Source organism: Corvus moneduloides, chromosome 3 (assembly GCF_009650955.1).
Source record: "Corvus moneduloides isolate bCorMon1 chromosome 3, bCorMon1.pri, whole genome shotgun sequence".
Taxonomy (NCBI): domain Eukaryota; kingdom Metazoa; phylum Chordata; class Aves; order Passeriformes; family Corvidae; genus Corvus; species Corvus moneduloides.
In genome coordinates this window covers 77,013,382-77,036,625 of record NC_045478.1, presented here as the reverse complement: position 1 = coordinate 77,036,625, position 23,244 = coordinate 77,013,382, and the positions used below count along the sequence as shown (strand labels likewise).

The 23,244-nt window shown below is 36.4% G+C and overlaps 1 protein-coding gene across 2 annotated transcripts in view; it reads right to left on the bottom strand.

Moving 5' to 3' along the window:
• Window positions 1-150: 150 nt before the first annotated feature.
• The window catches only part of TARBP1 (TAR (HIV-1) RNA binding protein 1), a 35,081-nt gene continuing 11,987 nt past the window's right edge, over window positions 151-23,244 (bottom strand). For both annotated transcript variants that reach the window (XM_032102288.1, XM_032102289.1), the window contains exons 13-30: window positions 20,446-20,543; window positions 19,630-19,791; window positions 17,816-18,009; window positions 16,410-16,665; window positions 16,138-16,326; window positions 12,698-12,897; window positions 12,481-12,552; window positions 10,243-10,363; window positions 9,309-9,419; window positions 8,596-8,745; window positions 7,368-7,454; window positions 6,608-6,804; window positions 6,014-6,095; window positions 4,506-4,677; window positions 4,069-4,260; window positions 2,992-3,116; window positions 1,709-1,845; window positions 151-525 (exon numbers count right to left, since the gene is read on the bottom strand). In XM_032102288.1, the coding sequence (XP_031958179.1) occupies window positions 363-525; window positions 1,709-1,845; window positions 2,992-3,116; window positions 4,069-4,260; window positions 4,506-4,677; window positions 6,014-6,095; window positions 6,608-6,804; window positions 7,368-7,454; window positions 8,596-8,745; window positions 9,309-9,419; window positions 10,243-10,363; window positions 12,481-12,552; window positions 12,698-12,897; window positions 16,138-16,326; window positions 16,410-16,665; window positions 17,816-18,009; window positions 19,630-19,791; window positions 20,446-20,543 (2,708 nt within the window). In that variant the 3' untranslated portion in view covers window positions 151-362. The remainder of the gene's footprint in view (window positions 526-1,708; window positions 1,846-2,991; window positions 3,117-4,068; window positions 4,261-4,505; window positions 4,678-6,013; window positions 6,096-6,607; window positions 6,805-7,367; window positions 7,455-8,595; window positions 8,746-9,308; window positions 9,420-10,242; window positions 10,364-12,480; window positions 12,553-12,697; window positions 12,898-16,137; window positions 16,327-16,409; window positions 16,666-17,815; window positions 18,010-19,629; window positions 19,792-20,445; window positions 20,544-23,244) is intronic.

Genomic DNA, 23,244 nt, shown 5'->3' with positions numbered 1-23,244 from the left:
ATATCTAGGTGCTAGAATAATTTAATATTATGGCTAAAGGCACAACTTCAATTTCAAGCACAGTCATCACAATTGAAGTAACTTTGACTTTGGGATTGTTCACAGTACTGTGCTGATGTTCAAATAGCAGAAAAACACATGCACACCACATGCAATATAAATAATATTTATTTCCAATGCAACAATTTAAGGAGGTAAAGTATTAAGGCATATAAAAGTCACTCAGAACACTACAGAGAACAGAACATGCAGAAGTTAAGAATCCTCGTTCACCCTGAGTTTGTATCTCATCTATTCAGGATTTCACGCTGTAGCACCTAGGAAGCCATCAGCTGTACAATAAGGCACGAGACTCTGGGCAGTTATTGTTGTTTTTGCTTGATCACTTGTTGCCTTGTGTACTCCCAGATCAGCAGAGCTCCGCTCACATGAACATTGAGTGACCGAATGATGCCCTGCTGAGGAATTTCCACACAGACATCCAGGTGGTGAATCAGGTTGGCTGGGATTCCTTCATGTTCATTTCTAGTAAAGAAGAAACAGTAACTTGTATCTGAGAGAGGACATGTGTGTTCCAGAAAGCAAAAAAATACAAATGGCACAAAAGGATCCAGACATCTTTTGACAAATGGTGCAAAACAGGGTAACTGATGACAAGAAATGAATTTTTTAAAAACAGTAAGACATTACAAAGAAAACATGGGGAGAGCTGATTTAAGTTTTGGTGTTAAAAAACTCCTGGAAGACTGAATTTTCAGCTCACTGGTCCAGCAACAGCTGAGCACTCAGCATAAAGACTCTCTGCTTTTGTTTTTAAACTCCATATATAGCAAAATGACCATGGTATGAGCTGCTGGCACAACAGGAAAGCTCAACTGCCCACTTTACATTCAGGTCTCAGCATGAAGGAATGTCAAAACTAAGCACACCAGAGGATACCAAAGTTTACTGGCAGTTAAAACTATTGTTTGTAATTAAAGAGAACAAAGTGATTATGAGCACTCAATTTTGAAGACAAGCTACATATAAAGAAGTTGGAAAAAAACTTTGTTCTAAGAGGATAGCCAGGCCCTCCCTCCTGGTTTCACTCAGTGGCCCTGCAATTCCAGAAGCTTTCTGGTTTGTATGTGCTTTACTGTAGATTTAAGTAGCCTCCCCTTTGTATCACATTTGAGGCTTGTCTGTTTATAGAAACTGATTACTGCTCTTCTCCAGCATTGTCCCATGCTCTGCTTGTACTGCAAAAACTTGCTACTTCATCTTGTGCCTCATCTTAACTTTTAAATCATCTCCCAGCTATGCAGACTCAGTCTGCTCCAGCCCCCCCCCACCAAGTTCAGCAGGGCAAACGCAGCCTCCTCCTCGCTGAGCTCACCACAGCCCACACATACAGGGCCCCATGTAACCAAACTGAACAGATGATATCTCTAGCACTCCCAGAAAAATACAACCCATGCTGCTGCTACCTTCACCCATTATGAAAAGGAGTTACAGTGTAGGGATAGGTTATTATGGATAGGAAGGGTCATTCAGTAGATATCAATACCTCCTGGTCCTTAGCACACAAAGACAAGCTCTGCTCTTTCCATAGTCATTTCCCATTCTAAAATCACCTTTACCAGTGTCACTTGGTTTTCATATGACCAAACTGACTAGAGAAAGGGATGGACTGCAAGAGGCAGATTTACAAAACTGTGTGTGCTCTTACCCCAGCAATAATAGTGATTTCTCTGGGAAGCAATATTCTGTAAGATCAAAACTTTTAGCTGTCTGCTCCACACCAATAATAGTGTAGCCTTCTGTTTTCTTCTGCTGTAAATAATCAACAAGCTGAGATGGTTTCACCTGTCCATTAAAAGTAGAGAGAAATAGAAAAATACTTAAGTATCACTTTTTGTAAACTTCTGAAGTTACTCTAAAAAAAAAAAACCAATTTACTTGGACACTTTTTAAGATTAATGACTTTTATCCCCGAAGACTCTCTCCATGTACATAGCTTAACATTTTAAAAGCTCTTCAGCAGTAGCACAAAAGGTTAAGTAATGCCACAAAATACCCCCACCAATACAATGAAGAAAGGCCTTTTCCAGGCTTTTGATAGCTACAAACCTTACATCTGAATGTGAAAGAATCATTCTTGCATAGGGACAAGGTGCATAATTGTTATTTAACCTGAAATTCCTTCCCAATACCACAGAACAGGCAGTACTGAAACTGCACTGCCACTTGTGATAGCTCAAAGTGAAGAATTTCTTAGTTCTCTGCATCCTACTCTCTAAACTGCTAATTTGTATTAAAATGCCAATTTCTTCATGCAACAGCAGCTCTACCATCAGTACACTTCTGCACAGAGATTAGGCACGACAACTTGTGTCCATCAGCATTCTGTTTTAGGCAAAACACACTACAGCTATCTTGTTCTGAAAATAGGCTGAAAATGAACACAATGGGGTTTGCACGGAATGAAAAATTTACACTGGATGTTTCAGATCACTTAAAGCTGACCTTGAAAAAGTGATTTGTTATAAAATATCACAGAAATATTTTCTACCGAACACTACACATACAGGTTGATACCCTTTATTTTTGTAAGTGGTAATAAGTTCTAAAAGCTTGGCAAAAGTAAACTTCAGGCAAACTTGAAGATTATCCCTATGAAAGTTACCAAAAGCAGTGGACCAAGCAAGAAAAATGAAGTGTTGTCCAACTTCTATAAACATCAAATTCAAACTCACTGCTACTAAGATGTAACAATGACAGTTCACATAAGCAGTTTTATCACAGCAGTAAGAAATTGCAAGTATTTTCTAAATTCTTTTTTGTAAGGTTGACCCAAAACATACAAGATTAAGTGTCAGAGATAACAGCACGAGCTTCCATTAAACAAAATGGTATTTTTTTCAATATAAAAAATGTAAGAAACTGAACTATGCATGTGACAAACTGAAGATGCTGAGTACACTTTTTAGCTATCAAAATGTTTCCGTTCACCTCAACAAGGGGGAGCCACTGCTCTGCAGAAACACTCAGATGCTGAAACTGCTTATCCTGTATATAATGAAGACTGCCAACAACTAGTGCAGATGCCCCAAATATTTCACTTGTACGACACAAACCTACAAAAACAAGAAATAAAGTGATTTTTGTGTAGAAAATGAACACCAAGGCAGAACACAAAGTGAAAATTACAAAGAATGTGAAAGAGAAATGGCTACTTTAGTTATCTACTTTTAATTAGTTTCAGGTCTTCCAAGCCACACCTTGTTCCATATAAATTACAGGAAAAAAATGTTCTGTAACTCAGCAGAAAGACAGAAATTAGAAAAGCACTGTGTCTGACAACATGCTTTTACAATACTAATTACACAAAGTAAGGGGTTAAGTGTCCAAGCCTTAGCAAGGATAGGTGATTAGACACATCCACACACAAGCTTAAGCTTTAAATCCAGTACCTGTTAAATGAAAGGCTCGAGAGGATGACACATAACAGCATTACAATGCAGACAGCACCAGCTTGTGGGCTTTTCATTACTCACTGCAGCTATTTAAACTGCTAACAACATTGAACACCATGGCAATAATGAATTTGCAGAATTTATTATGTCACAGCTCACACATTGTGAAGACAATCTTAATCAGGAAATGGGGCTCTGCTGTCCAACAGACATGAGAATCTAGCTGGTTTACAAGATTTGGTTTCATCATTACAGAAAAAAAATGAAAAAGCAAATCATTTCTTCTAACTGCATACACAGTTGAAAAATTCAACTGTAGCAAATATAAAATCAGCAAGAAACTGAGCATGATTTACAGCCAAATTCTACTTAATTAATGCATGCCATGTGAAAGTATTTTTTTTTTCCCTTAAAATGTAACTGTAGAAGGCCCCTTTCTCTGAAATAGGTAGTATTTTCTTTGGCTTCCAGTTTTTTTCAGGATAATGATCTATTCTTCTGAGCTGTACTTAAGTAACATTCTAATTATCAACATAAACTGAAATTAACTTCCATTATCTAAGTGTGCACCAAGGTGTAAAATAAAAGTTTGAAAATGTGCAATCAACCTTACCTCCTAAATTGGTAGGTTTATCAATAAGTGAAGCCACCACAATCAATCTGCTGTTTGATTTGCCAAGTTTAGCAGCACGATCCTGAAAAGCCGTTTCCAAGTCTAAACTAGGAGTACTGTTCTTCCAGGGTATAATCTTTTTCTGAACATCAGTCCACTCTGGCTGGCTGTCTGCTTCAACTGAATGTGAACCTATAACAACAAACTGTATTATTCATATGGGTATGCAAGGGGGAGTGAAACTAGTGCTTCAATAAAGAAGATAATCCAAATGGTAATACTGGAGATACCATTCATCATCCACTATTATTTTATGGTGCATGTTCTACTCACATAGATATAAGTTTACTTCAGCTGAAAACCAGAGGTCAGATTGAACAGATGTACACAGCTACTCCATACAAGTAATTAACAAACATATACTGGCTGTATTTTACCCATGTCTTGCTGAGACCAGTCACTTGGTTTCAGATCACGAAGTTCCCTTCGGGAATGGTACCCCTGAAATGCTGGTGGCAAAGGAATGTCAGTGAATCTGTCAAATTTAGAGAGGGAGATCCATTCATCTTCAGCGAGTTCCGAAAGGCGGGGAAGAGTATAAAATATCGTCTGCAATGCAATGCAACACAGAGTTATCAGCAGAGCAGCACTAGAGCAAGCAAAACTAGATAATTAATCCCTGGTAGTTTAACTGAACTAGTCTATTATCTAGCCTCCTATGCTTTTCATACTTGTTTTTCTGGGTACTTGATACAGCTTACCAGTATGTCTCTCAATATTCACAACTTTACTTATAGTGCTATCCAAAACTTCCGTAAATCTAGTCTCATTCTCTCTGTAATTAAACTTTTCCTGAGAATCTGCACTGATTACGATTCTGAACTTTTAGAGTATCAAAGAATTAACACTATGCCTCTCAGCACAATCTAGTGAAAATCTCGTAAGTGTAACACTAAAGAGTTTTCAAATATCCTTACAAATTTCTAGTAAAGGATGCAGATTGATTTAAAGTCAAAAGGAAAATAGTTGAAAGCATTAAAATCTAGTGGTAAAATCCAACTCAGCACAACCAACACAGCTAGCTAACCGTGATTTTTCAAGGAGGAAAAAACATGCATCCCAAGGAAAAGACTGAGTAAGTCAAAGAGTTTAAAACCCAGACTTTTTGTTTATCCCAATGCACCCTTCAAGACAAAGGTGAAGATGCACCCTGAATACATTTAAATGCTTCATAAATACTAGTCTTGCTTTGCTCTTTTTTTTCCTCCTGTTCAGGACTTTTACTCTCCACTATTTAGCATATTTCTGTTTATAAAAATACTTCATAGAGCATCAGTTAAAAAAGTATTTCTTTTGTCAAAGATGGCACTGTTTCTGCCAAAACATACACCCCATTCACACCCATGCTTATCTTGTATTTTGAGCTTAGTTCTCCTGTCTCTTATATTTATCTGCACCCTTATTTTTTACCTTCCTTCCTCAATGTTTATTCAGCTGTTAGTTATTTGAGCTATAGCATAAAGGATGGCTGAAAACGGTGCTCTGGAAGTGATGTATCTGTATCCCACTCACATCAGACAATCCAGTTAAGCAACCTCAAGTTACTTCTGAGAACAGATGCCTTAAAAGTCCTAATAAACTACCTCAATTAAGTAGATGGTCTTCTGTTATTAGAATGAACTTTCCCAGTCACAAATCCAAAACTGATTAACTCCCACAAATAGGCACGTTCATCACACATACCTCCTCTTAGGTTTTTAACATAATACCAAGTAGAAAAACTAAACTGCAATCTTAGTCTAAAACCCATCACAATCTGGGCAAAGTAATTTTTCGGGGTTTTAAATGAATAATAGTTGATAATTTCATCCCACATTAGAAGATACCAAAAGAGATGAAAAAATACAGTTGTGAAACTAGACAAATAGTGTGGTCTTGGACTTGCCTCTAGACTATAATCCTCAACTGGATGAAATGTTGCAAAGAAGAAGTGATCTTGGATTCGCTGCCAATTCCTTCTGGCGTTCCTGCAAGTGCAGAAAGTTATATAAGAGACATTAAAAAGGCAATGTGCTGGATTGAAAATTTCAATTGTCAGATTGGCATAAAGCAACCTAATTTATTTACTATATATTGTATAGGAAAGAAAGTACTTCAATAATTAAGTACAGGCCCATTTTTAAAAAACCAACAGCATTCAGGAAATGAGTTTTATTTACGCTTCAAGAAAGGCCCATAACACACCTTCAAATTCTGTTATCAAAAGGTGTGAGTTTGGCAAGAAGTATCCCATGGAAACTGGATACTAGCCCATGGTTCAGTGCCAGCTTTTAGCCGTTAAAAAAAAAAAAATAAAGTCAAGACTCCTCTTGTTGCTACTTTTTTCTGTTTCATGTCTCCCCACACCAACTTCTTTTTAAACAGAGATTAAAAAAACCCCATAAAACCCCATAAAAATTATCAAGTGATATTTTAGAAAATGTAACTTGCTGCAAATGGCTCAGAAGAACAGTGTTAAGCTGTAAAAAATGTTACTAACCCTGTGCCGTGCATGTTTTCCACTTGTTGAAGGCTAGATTCAATAACTGGTGTCAGAGCTTCAAATTCCTCCACACGTAGCATTCTGCACATACCCCAGATTTTTTTAAGGGCGACTAACGCATAAAGTCGAACGCTGAAATTATGGTTGAAACACCACTGCAGAACAACTATGAGGGCTTTCTTCAAAGCTGGCTTCTAAAGAAACGAAGACAAAGAAGCTTCTTTTACGTCAAATCTGAATGCACCATTCAGAAGTTATGAGTGGCCCAAGAAAAAGTTCCTCAAAAGAAAGCCTTTTGGAAAGCAAAAGTCTTTGAACATGATAATCATTTCCTTCTTTCCATCTCCTTCGGACAAAACCTACAGCCCCACTTGTTTTTTGAAAATGTATTCATTTGCTTTAAAAATCATTATTCTGCCTACGAGGAAACCTCTACTTACTTCTGATTAAAAGAGCAGCAAGAAAAACAAACCCAGGTGCATCCACATGTTTAGTTAAAACTGGATTAGCTATTCTAGAAAATTTCACAGGTAATCAGGCTCTATGTATCCAGAACACCTGCTAGTTTTGCTAATTTTCCTGAGTCCAGTATTTTACAGAGGTGACAGGAAGAGTTAGTGTTTTGCATAACAAAGGATACCTTAGTAGGAAGTAAGTATTAAAGAGATCTTTAAACCATTTTGGCAGTCTATTTTCAATTCAGATCTCTATATGCACTGAAAGTGAATAAAGAATGAACACTCTTAGAGAAATGTACCTTCTCTGAGGTATTCTGAAGAATGATGTCAAAGTGGGCCAACACTGATAAAAATGTGCAGATGCTTGTTTTAAGCTTTTCTTCATCCTAAAGTAAAAAAGAATTTAACAAGACATATGCATATTTAAAACGTTTTTATACTTTATATATTTCGCACCATGTTCTGCACACGCAATAATATTAACACCATTTAAAATCTACATGTTTCCACAGCCAAATTTACTAAAATGCAAGGTTGATATTATTAGGATTTAATTTTTCCTAACACGCTGCTTGCTTTTTACTGACACTTCAATCAGAATGAAGTATACAGTGGTATAAATGAGCTAAAATTCAACCCAAGTTCACTGTATTCCCCCAGGAATGCAGAGGGTCAGCACCACTCCACAGCCTCTTGCCGGGGGCCCCGCTAACCAGAGCTCAATCCACGGCTCGCACTGCAGCTGCACACCGAGCCACCTGCACTACATGTATTCCTCAACACCAGGAGAGCCTCTGAAAACACAGTCTGTACTCCTTTGTCATAAATCTACGTGTTTTCTGCTTGCTCTGATGGTTTGAATGGCCCCACTGTGATTTAGTACATTTGGTATCAGCATGAGATCACTTTGATCCAACAGATTATCATCTACTAAAATGACAGCAATTCCAACAGCCTGAGCTTTTGGAAGGAACTCTGAAACAGTCAGCTCTCCTCAGTCAACCCTTTAACTTTTGGGTATCATCACTCAAACCCTTCTTCAGGTTTAAAATCTCATTACAGAACTCCACTGTGAGAGAATTCCACATTAAAAGCTCCAAATTGAATAAGTACTATGCAAGTCATGTTCTCACTGACACAGAGGATGTGACAAAAAAGACAAAGGTAGGCTGTGGAAACCACAAGTAACTCAGACCTTCAGACTCAGGATCTAGGGCATCCATGTGGTCCTGATGGCTCTTACATTGGACTACTCTGACTCGCTATGCCAGCTCTACTCTGCCCAGAATAATACATCAAAAAAGGAAATCTCTCAACAGGAGGAATTCACTTGGGCCATTTTTACGTCACAAATTTCTAAATGTCTCAGGTTATTGCTCAGACTCACTTCCAAGCTAAGCTGAACTACTCAACAGCCCACTGCTTTTAAAGGAAGATTGGAATACACAGAAAGTAAGGTATGGGAAGACAAACTGTACCCTCTTTGTTCAAATTACTCTTCAAGTGAATGACAAAGGTCTTACTTACATAGCAAAAGCAATCCCAGAATTTATCAAGGAATTGGGGATATTTATGTAGACTCAAGATAATAATCCACTCTATGAAGTATTTCACAGATGCCTGATTATTACTGAATCCAGCCTGAAAAACTCTGTCAAGAGCTCCACACAAAAAATTCTGAGAAAACAAAATCAGGCAATCCTTTAGTATATTGTTAAGAGTTATTTCCATAGAGAAAAAAACCCCATAACATTCTCACCTTTATCATACTACCAGATATATATTTTAATATGCAAATTAAAACATTTTAGAACCATCTAATTTCTTTATTGTACTTTTCAAATATTTTCTTATGAAGCAGCATTTGATGAAAGTAACACTTGTCAGTTTCTTGACTGTTCATAAAGTAGCAACATTTTTACTAAATGAAAAGTTTTCAATCAGCTAGTCAGTACAAACTTTTAGCTAGCTTTAACAGGAACAATCTGGCCTCCTAAAATTCACAAATGTAAGAATCAGTTTCCAGTGTCCTCTAGAAATGCATCATAAATCCATGACTTCAGACTGAAAGAATGAAACTACACAGAACTTATACTACATAAAACTTCCACATCAGCCACAGGTTACGTGCCTTTTATACCCTGCTGTAATTTAATATACGCAGCTTGCATGACACCAAATTAGGTCTTGAAAGTAGGTACATATTTATTTATTTGCAAATTAATAGTGAAGAGCAATACCTGGTTAAGCTTTGGGAGAAGAACTAAGAGTGTCTGCCATACCCGGTTTTTAACTCTATGCTGTAAAGAGTTGGCATAATATCGTGTTCTAGATCTGGATACAAGTTCATCCTGAAAGAAAATTAGGTTTATTGCCCATTCTTCCTTTACATTTGAATACATGTAAATACACTTTTCTGTACTAAGAAAACAGCATCTACTGCACAGCTAGGATCAGCACTGAACATAAGTGTAGGAAAATATATTAACTTATTAAGAATTAAATTCTGAAGCTTATCATTAAATAATAAAGTAAGCAAATACCTTCTAAAGCTCCCTTTTTTCGCTTGGTCAATCTCACAACACAAATACTAATCATTCTTCTGCAGTTCTTAATTGAGAGGATTGAGGGACCTACCCACTCCTTGTTCTTCAGACAAAAGCAGAATTCAATAGTACCAGAATGTATGGATGATGTTCTAATAGCAGCCGCAGTAATTTACCACTGACTTTAGACTCCTGCCAATGCAGAAGCAGCTATGATATAAATGAAAACCGGACCCCCACCTTCTCCATGATTTCTATCTATAAAGGTATTCTAAGGAGACAACGGCTCTCTCAATTTAAGAGGCAGTCTGCAATTGTTAAAGTCAAATGCAGCACTTCAGAATGCAGCCCAATGGAAGACTCTTAATGGAACAATGGTTACAATTTGGATAATGTTCCAGGAAGTCAAAATATCCACTAAAAACAGAGAAATAAAACCAAAAAGCAATTTTTACTATTTTGGTTTGGCCAAATTAACTTCTGTCTCCTAACAAAGAGAAGTGTATTACTTGGGAGATCTAGAGAGGCTAAACAAACAACCATAAAAGCATCCTGTCAACTGTAATTATTTCGCATTTTACTGATGGTACTAACACTACATTTCTATACCAAGAGAAATGAATTTTACTTTATCAAGTAGCTTGATAAAAATGTCTTCCATAAACGCCTTATGCAAGATGTTTGATGCGTCCACCAAGCAGAGAAATTTAACAGCACAAACACGAACGTAGTGATCATCTCGATTTGTACTGTAAAATATTAATAAAAATAAAAATCAAATGCTACTTGTTTAGACATAAAGATAATTCCTAAATTATAAAAAAGCACCACACATCATCTTGAACATACAGCCATCAAGTTGTCTGCAGTGAGACAACATCAAATATCCAGAACCAGAATTTTAAAATCTGTAATTGGTGATCAAAACTAGTGAGTTCACAACTTGACCCTGAGTCTACCTAGAGTTCTTTAGTAACATCTAGGTGTTTAAAAAAATTTTCTATAGAAAAATCTGTATCAAAAAGTTTTTGAAATGTTGTGCCTGTAAACTGTAATCTTTTAACAACTAATTCACGCTTACAGTTTGGTCAAATATTCTAGTCCGAAACAACACTTTATTCCTATCAGTTAATTACAGACATCTAGAATAACTTATGGCAAGAGTAAAATTAATGACATTATAGATTGTGACAGCTGCAGACTGTCACAACAAGATACATGATTACCAAAAAGCTCTTGGCAGAAAACACCGGAGTAGTGAACTTTTGTGTCATACATGAAATCCCTATTTGTGCTTGGTCTTTGCATATTCAGTGCTTTAATTAATTAATTTTGAGTTAAATATTTTTAAATTGAATGTTAAAATTAACCCATCAGCCCAGGTACAACAATCAAGTTCCATTATCAGTGTTTTCAATTGTTCAAAGTAATTTATTAAGAGAGTTGCACCCTTCCCAGTTAAAAATTCCCCAGTTAAAAATCACCAACTTGCTCCCTTTTCAAACTTCAAACCACCTGTACACCATAAGAGTTACCTTTCCTGTGTTTACTGTATACTTTTACAAGTGTTCTAAGATGTGCTGGATGTATTTTAATACTTTTTTTAGGTGTTCTTACTTGCACTTTGGTTCCAAGGCTAACTCCAAAAACCCCAGTTTCTAACAGCCAGCAGCTATTTTTAGCCCCATAGCCATGACCCTGTAGGCAAGCTCCGTGGCAACCTGAATTTTAATGAAGGCATTTCAGCTCCCTTATCTCAACTGATACCACCCCTCTGACAACGATGAGCCATTGGTGGACGGAGATGATCTGTCAAAGGGAAAGCACCAATCACTTTAAACTGAAGGGGCGGGCTGTGGGCGGAGCAAAGGCACTATAAAACTACGAGACAGAGAGACGCTCTCTGCAGGCTAGCTGTGGTGGACAGCAGTGCTAGGCATTAAAAGCCTTACTCCTATTAAGGAGCCTTTAATAATTTTTTTTCCTGACTTTTGGACCAGCTAAAAGCCAGCCCAGCACTGCAAGTCCTTTTTCTCTACCTGAGGTCCAGTGCTATCTCAGCCAGAAGATCTCAAATCCCTGCGCTCCTGGGGCATACCATCTACCGAGCCGTAGGATCCCAAATTTTTATATTTTTCTAATTTTTGAAATTTTTCAATTTTTCTGTTCTCAATAAATTATTTTAATTTTTTTTTAACTAAGAGTTGTCTCATTTCTCACATTTTGCAGTAGAATTTTTTTAAAGCTCAGGTTTTATAAACTACTAACTCTTCTGAAAGCAAGGTGAAAGAACTTTCTCTCTGACTTTCTTCCACTGAGTAAAGATAGGAGCGAAACTAGAAAAAAATTTAACAATCCAGTAGCTAACATCCCTGTTTCAAAAGCTGGAGGCAGAGCCTATTGGCAGTAAACACACGAAAAGGGCCTGCAACCAAAGTTAAAAAGCCAAGCTCAAAATCTGGCTGCATTAAAATTTGAGTTTCCTAACTGTCTTGCTTACAATGATAAGATACATATTAGCTCAGCATCCTAAAAAGTATTACTTTTATGAGGTGAGACAATGAGGAAGTAATTATTTCAGCCACAATCAGATTAGCAAGTGGGATATATTTTCCTGAAAATACTTAGCATTTTTCTACCTTTTGTATTTGAATTATGAATATAATGTGATGTACAACCCTTTTACCAGTATTTTAAAAAGATTATGAATACATTCTCTGTGCATCCCTTCCTACTACTCATGATATTCCACGATTGTATTGTAAACAGCTGAGTTCAAAAGCAGCATCCTTCCTATCAGAGCACCAATCAAGACAAAGAGACAATTTACACCAAATACTCTAAGATGCATCCTCAAAAGCATTACCTTTCTGTAACAACATTTGCCGCACATTTTTCTCCAAGATTTTCTATGAAGGCATGCACATCCTGAATGAGTCTTCAGAGATGAAAGAAGACAAAGAAAAATTAGCAGAATAACATACAAAACCTTTCAATAGTTATCTCAAAGTTTAAAAGGAGAAAAAGCACACGAGATTGTAAAACATAAATCACAAAGATTTTTTAAAGATTTTTTTATATACCTTTGATCTCTCCTAAACACAGTTCCAAAGACACAAGCCTCAGTGATAAGTTCACTATAATTTCCAGCATTTAAGAAAGCATTTGTCAAGGCACTTCTCTCATCAACAGTGGGAAATATCCAAGACTGACAACAATGACTAAGGACTACATTGAAGACTCCAGTCTTTGTAGTGGACAGATCTATGAGCTTGAAAATTATCTGAAAATAAGAAATAAAATATTCAAAATCTAGTTTTCAGAAGTGCCAGATCTATTAGAATAAAATTGCAGTGGTATCTATTTTAATAGGTCTCATGGTCTTTTGCATCCTATCTCTGCTCAGGTTAATGCTGTCTTCAATCTATTTAGAATTCCCTGATTGTAAGAGCAGGTGAACAGGCAGCAACTGGCCCAGTATATGCTTATGTTAACAAAAACCAGAACTGATCTTTGCTTAAAAATATTAACACCAGCTGCTTTAAACAAATCTCCTGGTTAGTGGAACAAATGAACCAGGGCTTACTTCATGAGCACAAACCTCATGTTTTAATCCCTCCTCACCACTTCAGAAAAAAAAAAAAATTAAGCAAAATTTCTTACATAAGTAGCCCTATCACTAGTTGTCTTCTTTAAGGAGGATTACATTCATGTCAAAGTTCCTATTTAAGTTACAGTGCAAAAGTGTCTTTGTACCATTTATTTTTTGGTTTTGAGGAGGGCATATTTAAGGTATTTGAAACTGCTATCTAAAGCTTCCCCAAAAAGAAGAAAAATAAAACAAGAAAAATGGCCCCAAAATTCTTCTTCCTCTTCCTGAGGGTAAGAGCAAGAGTAAATTTCACTTCCAAAGTAAATTTTTTTCTAAGAATTTGCAAGCATTTGGGAGAGGACAGGGAGATTTAGAATGAACAGGTAAGGCTTTCTAAGAATTCCTTTTTAGACATCAGTTCATCCATGAAAATGGTTTTTCAGAAGGTGTAACAGCTCTTAAAGGACAAAGGTGCTTTGCTTCCCTACACTGAAATGATAGGTTTGATAATGTGACAATTCTTTGACAGCAATGCTGATTTTATAGAGAAAGTTGTTCTGAATTGCTAAGCATTGAAGCACCAAGAAGCTCATGAAGAACTTAAAACTGAAATAATGCAATGCAGTCTGAAGAAATGCTTGCTGGAAAGAAAGCTCTACACTAGTAGTATGTGGGGTTTTTACCGCGAATTCAAACCTATTTTCTAGTGCAAAGACAGGCATTGTAACTTTCCTAATAATTCCAAAATTGAACTATTGTTTCACCTGTAGGGAAGCAGCACAGCATTTACTACACATTTCTCAATCCTGAAATTTTTTTCAGCTGTTTCATTAATAATAGTAGAAGTTCAGCACACACGAAAGAAATTTAGGATATTTAAGTTCTAGCATAATTAACATATGAATAATCACGAAGAAAAAAGAAGAGTGCAGCAGAAGAAATTAAGCTAAAGAACACAGTGCTCTGGGCACCTTCTGTGGAAGCCCTTCACAGTATTACCACAGCGATACTCCCTTTTTTGACTCAAAAATACCCCTTTATTCCACCCCTTCCAACTACTAAAAAGACAAGAGTACACTGTGGTAGACAATATTAAAATTATGCTTCTGTGACAAATCAACATCAGGCAGTTCAATTTTTTCTTCTCTTTAGCTACAACTACACAGCAGGTCAATGGCAACAGGGACTGCTGAGGGCTGGGATAAGAATATACGTAAGTAGGCACTTGCTTGGGAACTTTATCTTCATTTTCTTATGAAGGGGCAGAAGGTGGCTCGACCAGATGCCCTTTGTTGAGTATAGGAGACCTTCATTAGCTCCTTGATGCCTGCTGTCATGGTATGTCCCACTGCAGACAATGGGATAGCTGTCACATGGACTCAACACTCTCAACATTGGCAAAACACACCTTACATAATGCTTGAAATAATAATGCTGAAGATATAAGGCAGTAATTTTAAGAATTTAAACAAGTTCTAAGATCAAGAAAAATAAAATACTAACTATAGCTCATTAGTTACTACAACACTGAGCATACAATTAGCTGTTACAGATATTCATTAAAAGTAAAAGCTAACCGACTTCTACAACAGAAGAGGTAATTTACATCTTTACATATGTATCTTATTTTGGCTTGGGTCCACAGGGAGACTACAAATGCAAAGTGTTTAAAATAGAGAATGGTAACATTCATTTGAAGCAAGTTTAAAAAAAAAAAACAAAGAGAAAATAAATGGGACTACATTTTAAGGTAATTAAGGCTAATACGGATATAGCACAGCAGTTTTAAATAGCTGGGAAGTGTCTATTTTTCTGTATTTTATTACAAATAATTTTAGTGTGTCTGGGCTGAAAATGAATTTGAGACATTTGCTATTATGCTGTTATTACAGCTATGAGTGTGGCACCAGGACAGAGCTACTTACGGTGACTTCAAAGCAAAACTGCAATCCCTCCTAGTGTGATTTGTGTGCTAAGTGCAAAGCCAGCACATGAGCTAGTAAGTCTAAGCAGACATATTTAGTGGTATATAATTCATAATGTACTACTGCCCTAGTTAAAGTCTAGCAGTCATTGCGGACTGTTCTGCACAAATATTTAATTGATGCTCAGAGGGGAAAAACAAAACCAAGAAAAAAACTCAAGAAAGATTATTTAGAAAATAAATAGTTAACAACTTTCCAATGCATAAAGCCAATATGAACCAACATCCCAGTACTGCATACAGTTTCCCGGACTTAAAATCAAAAAAAAGAACACTACGACGTATGCAAGAACTCTTGGAGTTCTAGCAGCTGCATAAATCTTAAAAAAGAAGATTGTGTTTTTCTTCTCCTTAGCTCTGGAAGCAGCTCTGCCATGCAGTATTAAACTGAACTCTAAGGTGACTGTGGATTTTTTTTCCTACATCCTGACCACCAGAGAAAAAGAAGCCTTTAAAGAAGCAGTAAAAATGGCTTATCAGTAACGGCTTATCGGTAATGGCTTATCTACAAAATTTTGAACTGTTCTAACTTTTCATCTAAGACAGCACTTTCATAAAGAGTAAACTATTAAAAAAAAAGCATCAGTTCCCCAGAATATTAATAGTTTGTGACAGTTCAGGTGTCAAATCCTAAATAAAATATTCAAGAAGAAGAGCATTATGTAAAAATAAAAGACAAAACCCACTAGTTTTACTGCATGCAGAACATACTGAACAATCTAAAAATCAAAGCAATAGTACTTTTCATTTTCTGTGCTACAAGAACAATATATTTTTTTTATCTTAAATCTAATTCTCAGGTGTTTTATCTTTACACTCTCAAACCTGGGCCTTTTCAGAAATGAAAAATTCACAACAATAGCTGAAGGGAAAATAAATACATTTTTACATCCACACAGAATTTATGTTCCCTTCTCAAAAAAAAAAAAAGAATTCTTGAAACTGACCTCTTTTATTTTGGCATATGCTTGACCCTTTGCACTTGCAGCAACAGCTAGAACCTCAGTATCAAAGATGAACTGAGCAAATGCTTTTAGATTGGCCCAAAATATTAGCTGTGTGTTGCTCAAAGAGGATATAATTTTCCAAGCCAAATCAAATGCTTCTATGCAGAGAGACTCTGATGAGTCCAGAAGCTGTAAATAAAGAGATGAACAAAGTTACATTTGACAAAAAACACCCAAAAACCCTATTAATACTGCGCAGGTTTATCTTTTACCTTGGGAACAAGGACTTTCATGCAGTCAAACACAGGTAAAACTTGGTCTGAAGGAAGAATAGACAGGGCTTCCAGTGCAGACTGTAGAGTTTTTTTTGACCTTTCAACTGTAGAAAATGACATTTCTGAAGTTTCTTCATAACCCTGAGGCAGTGTTGGAAATGAATTTAAAACAAAACGAAGGCAAATCCACTGGTCACGAATGTAGCGTGCAACAATTTTCCCCCATCCTTGAGATGTCGTTTCATCGCATAAGCTGTGAAAAAAACACTTTTCTTAAATAAACATTGTGTTAAGTTTATCCCACACATTCCTACTCCACCAGGAAGTGCTTAACTGTACAAACTCACTGTGCTACTTCAAGGTGCTAAGATTTATACAGTTCAAGGCAAGACTGGACAAGTACATGGAAAAGAAATCTGAAAATGAAGTGTTTTTTAAAAAGAGAAGAGTCAATTCTGGGCTCAGTCAGTCTCATTAGTCAAACACCTGTTAAGAGTTTTCAGTGGAAACATCACTATATGCTGGTCATGGCTTTTTGTTACCCAAGTATTTGGGTTTTGGCTCTCTGGCTTGCTCTGGGTTTCGGCTCTCTGGCTTGCTCTGGGTTTCCTTTCCCAACAATAAATAATTTCCATTTAAACTTGCTTTTGTACATGCCATGGCTTTCTGCAGTGTATAAATATTTAATCTGGCCTAAGGGTAAGCAGTGTTCAAAGCCAGCTCTGGCTTCATAGCGCTACGGGACTTGATGCCTTAAGAGGCCTACTAGACACAGAGACTAGACAGGAGTAAGGGAATAAAGGTAGGTATTTATTTGAAAGGCCTTCAAAGGTACCCCCTGGGGAGCCAGAGGCTATTCCCAAGATGGACCCCAAGATGGACAACAGGTCACAAGTTCTTCACACTTCTATAGGTTTGGTTCATTTGCATATCAGGGTTAATTCTCCAATTAAAGCTTCAGTTTAATGATATAATTTCCCCTCTGCTTGCCCCCCTTTAGAGGCTCTTTGGTTTATACTTTTTGGGCCTAGGACAGTCTGGGTGTCCTTGAAGAGCAGGCCCGGAGAGGCTTTGTTATGTCTACCTAGCATGAGAGAGCAGAAATCAACAGGCTGCAAGAAACTTCAGAGTTACACACTAAGCAGTACAGAATTTGAAAAATATAAAATTTACAGCCTAAGGCATCAGACTGAACAAAAGCAGCTTTGGTCTGATCAATTATGGCTTCTTTAATGTTCTAAAACCTGGATGTTAAGACAAAAGAGCAACTGAGTGAATAGTTCGTGTACATCTTTTCATCTTGGCCAAAAGCTGTCAAAGAACAGGAAAAGCCAACATCTTAACCACTGCTTCACATTAATCAAGTTTATTCTAAAAAATTACTGAAGCTTTAGCAGACATACCTATTTTTTTCTTCAACATGAGATGGCTTCTTTAATACTTCATTGAATTGAGAAAAGGAAATGAATTTCTTCAGAGCATCCACAGAAGGCAGAGATTCCAGGTGCGCTTCCGGCTTCCCACCCATTATCTCACATACAGCTGCAAGTGAAGCCATGCTAGCTACTTTTCTGATTTGTTCCTTCATCTTTGGCTCCTAAGAAAAACCAAATCATACATGAACAAACACACACCAACTTCTTCTAATATGATTCAAATAACACACTAATACTTTAAATAATCCTCCTATTTGTATCACCACAGACATCATAAGGTAGCAACTCTGCATCCTTCTACTTCTCTATTTTCTTTCCCTGTGCCTAACACAGCTTGGCTTGGCTGCGCCAGCATGATCACAAGCTACAAACACCGACAGAACCAAAAATCTTCCAAATTAGAGTCACTTATGCATTAAGTGCAGGCAGCTTGGCTGTGACAGAACACTCCTATCTTGCCAGGTAACAACAGTTCATACATACAGCAGGAGAGCGATTAGAAAAAAAGATGTAGGTCCAGTTAATCAGAAACCCAACAGCTGGAATTTGGAATACAACACACTGGCTGCTCCAAACACCCAAAAGATCACAACCATGCCATGGTTATTTTGTGTGATAAACGTATATATTCAAAGAGGCATGAAATAGAAAAGTCTCATTAAAAAGAAAACGCCAATAGGCATGTAATACTCGTATAATAAGAAAACTTTGATGTTATTTAAATATCTCCAAAAGTTACATTTGGCTGTCGAGAGCACATAAAAACCTTTTCTCATCTGTAATTACTCAGCATTTTCTTCTTTCTTTTGAAACTGAAGATGTACTGTACTGAAGGTGTACTGAAGAAATCATAATGAAACTATAATTTCCCTGAATTCAAAATAAGTTGGTAAAGGCCCCCAGTGAACACTAAGTTTGAACCAGAAAATGTTTACTTTGAAACTACTGGAAGAAGTATATAATTCACATAAATGAAGGAAAAAAATAAAATTAAGTGCTGTTCTTTGTTTCCTTAGAACGCAAACCTAACTAATCAAATACTTACAATCTTTTAATGTGTTATTAACTGTTCTTGCACAAAACAATAATACCAAATAACAAGACCAAAGTTTACACTGCCCAACAAATCTTAATTTAAATCTCCTTTATTTCAATGGAAGTTATTAATGTTTCTTTACCTTTTGAAAATTTATCTATTTCAGATACAGTAGCCTAACTCATAGAGCTATGGGACAATCAACATAACTATAGGAAAAAGCCAAAGCAATGCTGGATTTTGGAATTTCTTTTTTTCTGTATATTTCAGCTTTGAAGTCAACAAACACAAAAGGCATTTCATTTAATAGTAACTTGATCAGTAAGATTACTTCATATTTGAGGAAAAAAATCTTTGAGTACATAGTTCATTTTTACAGTAAGAATTTTACTTTTGCTATACAGACTTATAAATAATGCAATACAAAAGACCAAAAGTAAGTACTAAATCTTAGCTACAAATATTTTACATTCATATTACACTGCCAAATAAAGACATATGTGTTAGGGAATATATAAGCACATACACATCCACACAAACTATTATTTAATTTCACATTCTATATAACATTATTATGCATTATATATATATATCATAATATAAATAAATAGCAGTACATTAACTTAGGTTTATAGTAAGTCTATATAATTATTGATGCAGAATCTAAATATTATATTAGCATATATTTTATTTACTACTTATTGGTTTATGTTAATCTTTATTGTTGTAAATAATTTTAAATTACCTTTTCAGAATTTCTCTCCTGAAGATTACGAATAGACGCATTTATCAGGGATGAAAGGAAATTCTTGATAGATGGCATTTTCTTCCAGTTGACTTTCAAGCACAAATTCACTGTCTCTGGAATTACAGTCAAATACAGATCACAACGATCCAGGTCGCCAACCTAAAAGCGAGGAAACAACAGCAATCTGAATCAGTGAGAGGAGGAAAATTCAACTGAAAATCAGGAAGAAAACTACTGGTAACGATTGCAGAAGGAAAACTACAATTGTCATTGCAACTGAACAAATTTTAATTTTGGGTTTTGTTTGTGGGAGGTCATTAATTTTTAAATCTTAAAAACTGACTTCCAGATGCCATTCTCCTGATTCAACTCTAACTTTTGCTTTGCTTTACAAGTGTCAGGTTTCTTTCAATATAAACTTAAACACTGGCCACAGAAACGAGCAAGCAGTGAGAGACAGTCAAATAAGATGATAACCAGGCTGACTACTAAAGTCTCCAAACACCTAACATCTTATGTCCACAGCTGTACTAGTAGATATTATGCAGTACGTAACACTCGGGATTTCTTAATACATGGTTTCTTTAGATTTAAGAAGAAACAAGAAATGCAGTTTATAGACAGTGAACACTACTTGTCAAGACACCTTTTTTTTTCTCTTCTTACTGTGCCCATTCAAAAAATGGTAATGGAATGTTTCTATGCAAATTGACTTTTGAGGTGTTTAAAGATTTGGTATGAACTTTAGGAACACTGTTAAATCAAATTAACAAGCAAAACCACACCAAAGTATGTCTCATAATCATTACTTACAGTGCTTAACTCATTGGTAGTAAGCCGTCGGAGAACAAATTCAAGAATACTCTCCACAGGTGTCACAAGAGATTTCCAGATAAAAACCAGTACTTCATCTGTGTGGAGGAAAAAAAAAAAAAAGTATAAATACAGAAACACAAGTCCCTTCAGAATTTTATTATATCATGCAGGTTTATTTATATTACAAAGTTATACAGTAATAGTATTCAAATACCTAAAAATAACTTAAAACAGCTCTATATTCTTTCACAGTGTAAGCCATAAGGCTGAAAGAATCAAACCAGATTACATTATTTCCTGAGACTCACAATGTATTAGTGAACCAAAACCCACACAAGACCAGAAGACCACAGTCCAATTTTCCAACTTTTAATGCCCACTTTTGTCCTACTCCCAACCATCTGCACAAACAGATTATTAATGAACTTAAGTCTTTAATAAAACCAAAAGCTTTCATATCCAGCAATTAACTTTATGTGAGAAAAATACAGTCTTCCATTCCTAGTATTTATAGACATGAACACTGGTTTTTGGGGCTTGCTTTTTGATGCTTAGGAATAATTCATCTTTGGAAATAGTGTGATCTTACAAGATTTTAGCCAAGTAGCTTCCAGGCTTAACACTGTAAATGAAAATACAAGATTATGACACAAAATGTGGTATTTTCTATAAGAAAAGGCTAGGCTACCAAGTATACCACATGTACACAGCATTTCACAAATGAAGACACAAGTTTATACACAAGGGAGGTAGGGTAGGTCACTCTGGTAAAACATTTAACCACAAACACACTTCAGTCTGTGTTTCAAGGGTAAGGGCTAGCTGAGAGACAAGGAAATAACATCTCAGTATGAAAATGAAGTTAAAATACTCTGCATGGCCACCTTGTTCTATCAGTCTCAGTATTTAGTATTATCCAGAGGCTAGAGCCGTTTTTTCTGGAGCTGACCCTGAGGAACACTTCAGTTGCAAAAATATTATGAAATGGAAGACCTTCAAAAAGTAAAAATATAAAGGGAAATATTTCCAGAAGTTCCAAATCCATATTGCACTTTCAATGCTCCCAGCTAAAATGGCTCATTGGACTACATTTCTAAGGCTTAAATTGTTTAGAACCAACAGTTTAATTATGTCAGATTATCATCATGTTTCATCCTAAGTCTCAAATCACTAAAACATCTTCTGCAATTTTTATTCATAAAATCTTCAGATAAGCATGTTGGACATAAAACCCAATTCCTTACCAGTGGCTCTGTAACACTAGCAAAAAATAGTAATTACCAAAATCCTGCTGTTTAAAATAGTGAACTCTAACAACAGTTTAGACAGCAAGAACTGTAGAAGAATGCTGATGATTTCAGCATGCGTTCCAGGCATGTCTATCCCCATTAAAATATTCTTAAATAAAACAATTCCCACTTATTATTTTTGTTTTACAAAGTTAAATTCCTTTATTATTTCCTACCATTTTATTGCTTTCCATTTGAAAAACAGGACTTCTCACCTCCCATTTAATCAACACAGAAACACAACTTCTGTATTTTACAGCATTAATCCTCCCACCCCTCACCACACTCAAATCACAGCTGCAGACAAAGATGATTTATTACTTGGTTCACCTGTGCAGAAGGAAGAAGCACAAAAACACCGTAAAAAATAATTTAAGAAAAGTAATCCTTGCTTAACTTAGAACTACAATGCAATTCAGAAGCCTCTCAAAAGATTGATGATGGGCTGTACTGGAGCACCTATAGGGACCTTTGAAAGGATGGGGACACTGCAATGCTCAGCCTTGCCATACCTTTGGAACTCTGTTAGCAGAATTCAACCTGCCATGCCAGGTGTCAAAATTCCCAAAGCAGGAGCAATCCACTGCAGGTACATTAGCAAGCACATGAAGAAATAAGGCACACAAGGTAATTACTTACTCTTGATACCAAAAAACTAATATGCGCTTGCATGTGCTTTATAGGGTTCTGCTTCAGGCTCGTTCTGTCCTTGTGCCGGAGGCTGAAAGCCCAGTGGTAGCTTAGTGGACACTTCTTCCAGTTTAGTTCATTTCAAGCAACCCATTTCAACAGTCACAGACCATGCCCCAATATGAACTTGAATAGCCTGCATAATTAGTGCTCAGAATTTCAGACAAACAGCTAAAATTTAAGGGCGCAGGGGTTTTGAATGTATACAGCACTTGTTAAAACGAGGGTGGGCATTTATTTTGGGCTGCATTTAGACATGTATATGAAACCTAGATGTATAACACAAAACTATCTTTGTTAAAAGTAAGAGCCTAGATATAGAGCCTCCCCGCTCCAAAACTACTCTTCTGTTCCATGTTATAAACACCCTGAAAAAAATCCCAAAATAATCTGGGGGAACAGAAACCAAACACCAAGATCCCTCCTGTTCCCATTCAGCATCCCAATTCATTAAAATAATACTGCAATTTTTCATTTGCTCTCAGGAAAAACATTTAGGTCTATTCTGGTTACAAACCAACCAAGTTCTCTCAAAAGGAGTAGTAAGGACTCCATAGTTTGTTGTTCAGACTCTCCTGAAAGGTCAACAAGTTAAAGTGCTCCATCTGTGAGGGGCCAACACTCCCAGACAGATCACCAGGCTTGTACTTCAATGAGCACCTCTTAGCCTACCAGTCAACTCAGAAAACAGGATGTCCATCAGGATCACTTTATGCACTCGGGAAAGGCTGGCTGTGGCAACTAAGCAGGCTAGGCTGGGTTTCTGTAGGTAACTTCTTTCTGAAGTGACTAAATGATTTATGGAATTCATTTGTTT